Below are 2,612 nucleotides of genomic sequence, written 5' to 3'. Positions count from 1 at the left end.
ACGGAGTCTCTCTCTGTTGCCCAGGCTGGAGTGCAGTGGCGCCATCTCAGCTCACTGCAAGCTCCGCCTCCTGGGTTCACACCACTCTCCTGCCTCAGCCTCCAGGGTAGCTGGGACTACAGGCACCCACCACCATACCTGTCTAATTTTTTTTGTATTTTTAGTAGAGACAGGGTTTCACGTGTTATCCAGGATGGTCTCGATCTCTGACCTCGTGATCCGCCTACCTCAGCCTCCCAAAGTGCTGGGATTATAGGCGTGAGCCACTGCGCCCGGCCCCGACCATCTTTTTTATGAATCTGACACCTGTAGCTGCCAATGCATGCCTCCACCATAACCCTTGTTTACCACCCAGAATTGATACCTTTTTGCTCACAAGTAGAGAATCTTAGTTTTAGCTAACCTATGAGGATCCCTGGGCAATTTCCATCAGGCTTTTTGAAAAACTGAAGTTAGTTTGTTGATGATCAGGTTCAAGCTGGGGAGATCAGCAAGGCTCAAACTGAGAAATTTCAACCGAGGCTCCTAGCAAATGCAGCAACACATAGGCCTGTTTGTTTCCCACCACGTGAATTCTCTAGTATGTCCTTGTCTGACTACTGGGTGATGGTAACTCACCTTCACCAAATGACAATGTCATTTCTTTTATTTTTGAGACAGAGTTTCGCTCTTGTTGCCCAGGCTGGAGTGCAATGGCATAATCTCGGCTCACTGCAACCTCTGCCTCCTGGATTCAAGCTATTCTCCTGCCTCAGCCTCCTGAGTAGCTGAGATTACAGGCATGCACCACCATGCCTGGCTAATTTTGTATTTTTTAGTAGAGACGGGGTTTCTCCATGTTAGGCTGGTCTTGAACTCCCGATCTCAGGTGATCCACCCACCTCAGCCTCCCAAAGTGCTGGGATTACAGGCGTGAGCCACCATGCCCAGTGACAATGTCATTTTATTGCTAGTCACCAACATCAGATAACTCAGCTTTTCAAATGACCAGTGATACTAAGACCACCCCACAGAAGGTTGTGATTTCAGCCACTGTGGCCTAAGCAAATGCCTGTGTGCACGTGCACAAGTGAGAGGGAGACAGAGGAGGCAAGAGGCACAGTTTTTACACAATTCTCTAGTTTATTTGTCCAAAATAAATACAACCTGAGAACATCCATTTCAGTGTCCCCAAACACTATTTATTCCCTGAAAAAGCAGCTTAAAATATAGGTGCACATTTTGCAGCTTATGTTCTTCAGTTAGGCTCTGAAGCGTGTTTGTTCTGGGCTGGGCTAGGCTGGGCCTAGCCGTGGAGATATACTTAAGTTCCGTTCTCTGTTTAGAGGCTGTACCCAGCCTGAGTCCCCCCCAGGTCACCCCTGAGAGCCCTGATGCTGCTTCCGGAGCACCTGTCTTCATTGTCTCTCCCTTCTGCAGCCCGAAAGGAGGGATGTTCAGGACTCTGCAGCTCTGTGTCCAGCCCTTGCAGAGAGCTTTGTCCTCTGACACCAGCTACCACGCAGGCTCTTTCTCAACTGGCACAGAAAGGGTTACTTCTGACCCTGAAGCAACTCACCCAGGGCAAACTGAAGCACAGCTGGTACACAGGTTTAAAGCACTCTCCCTTTAACCCTGCCAGGAGGTTGAGAGCCCCTAAAAAATACAGAAGGGGACACTGCCCACCTCCTCCAGTTATTCCCTGGGGCCCTGGCCCACTAGGGAGCAGGAGGACAGGGAGGCCACCCTTTGTCTTCTCTTTGTAGGTGAGGCTCAGAGGTTTGGGTCCACGTTCTCCTGGTCTGAGGCTGCCTCATCATCATCTGGGGACTCCTGGATCAGAGCCAGAGAAGCCCAGTCATGGGCTTGTGCTGTTCCCCAGGGCCATAACCTGGGGGCCAGCATCTCTTTCCTCTTGCCCTCACCCCCAAAGGAGCCAGTAGAGGGCTCTCCTGCCCCCACCCCAGGTCCCACTGGGCCCTCCCTCTGTCCTAGCTCCCACCCCACCTATGGCCACAGCCCACCATTAGATGACTCCCTCTCACCAGACTGAGGCCCCTGCCCCTCTGCAGGGTGGCATAGAAGTGCAGCACACGGGGGTCACAGCGAACCGCCATAGGGTCAAAGTCCAGCACACGTAGGCCCTGCAGGCTGCGGGCCCGGGAAAGGGCCACGTAGGCCTGGCCACTGGCAAACACACGGCCCAGAGAAATCTCCACACAATCCAGGGTCATGCCCTGGGGGATGCAGGGACAGAGATGGAGCCAGCTCAGCCTGAAGTCCCTTGCCCTGAAGGGCCTGACCCTTTATCAGCCCTGCTACTGCCCCTGGATCTCCTTGTCCAGTCCAGAGTCTCTAGACAGAGGGAGAGCATGACAGCAGGTGGCAGTCTGAGTATGAAGGGGACTGGGGGACACAGATCCAGGTTAAGAGTTGAGGGATGGAGTGAAAGAAAAGAGCTCAGGCTCTGGGTCAGACAGGTGTGGAGCTGAATCCAGGCTGCCACTCACTAACTGTGTGACATGGGACATGTTCCTTAACCTCTCTGAGCTCTGGTTTTTTTCTGTGCAAAACAGTATTGATTATTCATTATATCTACACTTTATACAATGGTTGTATACAATTTATACAAT

The 2,612-nt window shown here is 52.1% G+C and overlaps 1 protein-coding gene across 1 annotated transcript in view; it reads right to left on the bottom strand.

Annotated features, from left to right (window-relative positions):
- Positions 1-1,102: 1,102 nt before the first annotated feature.
- The window catches only part of PIF1 (PIF1 5'-to-3' DNA helicase), a 17,580-nt gene continuing 16,070 nt past the window's right edge, over positions 1,103-2,612 (bottom strand). Inside the window, 2 exon segments of the mRNA XM_011940564.1 lie at positions 1,103-1,812; positions 2,025-2,216. Coding sequence (XP_011795954.1) covers positions 1,753-1,812; positions 2,025-2,216 — 252 coding nt within the window. The 3' untranslated portion in view covers positions 1,103-1,752.

This window comes from Colobus angolensis, unplaced genomic scaffold, assembly GCF_000951035.1.
Source record: "Colobus angolensis palliatus isolate OR3802 unplaced genomic scaffold, Cang.pa_1.0 Scaffold19, whole genome shotgun sequence".
Classification (NCBI taxonomy): domain Eukaryota; kingdom Metazoa; phylum Chordata; class Mammalia; order Primates; family Cercopithecidae; genus Colobus; species Colobus angolensis.
Note: the sequence above shows the minus strand (reverse complement) of the source record. Positions and strands in the feature narration are given on the sequence as shown.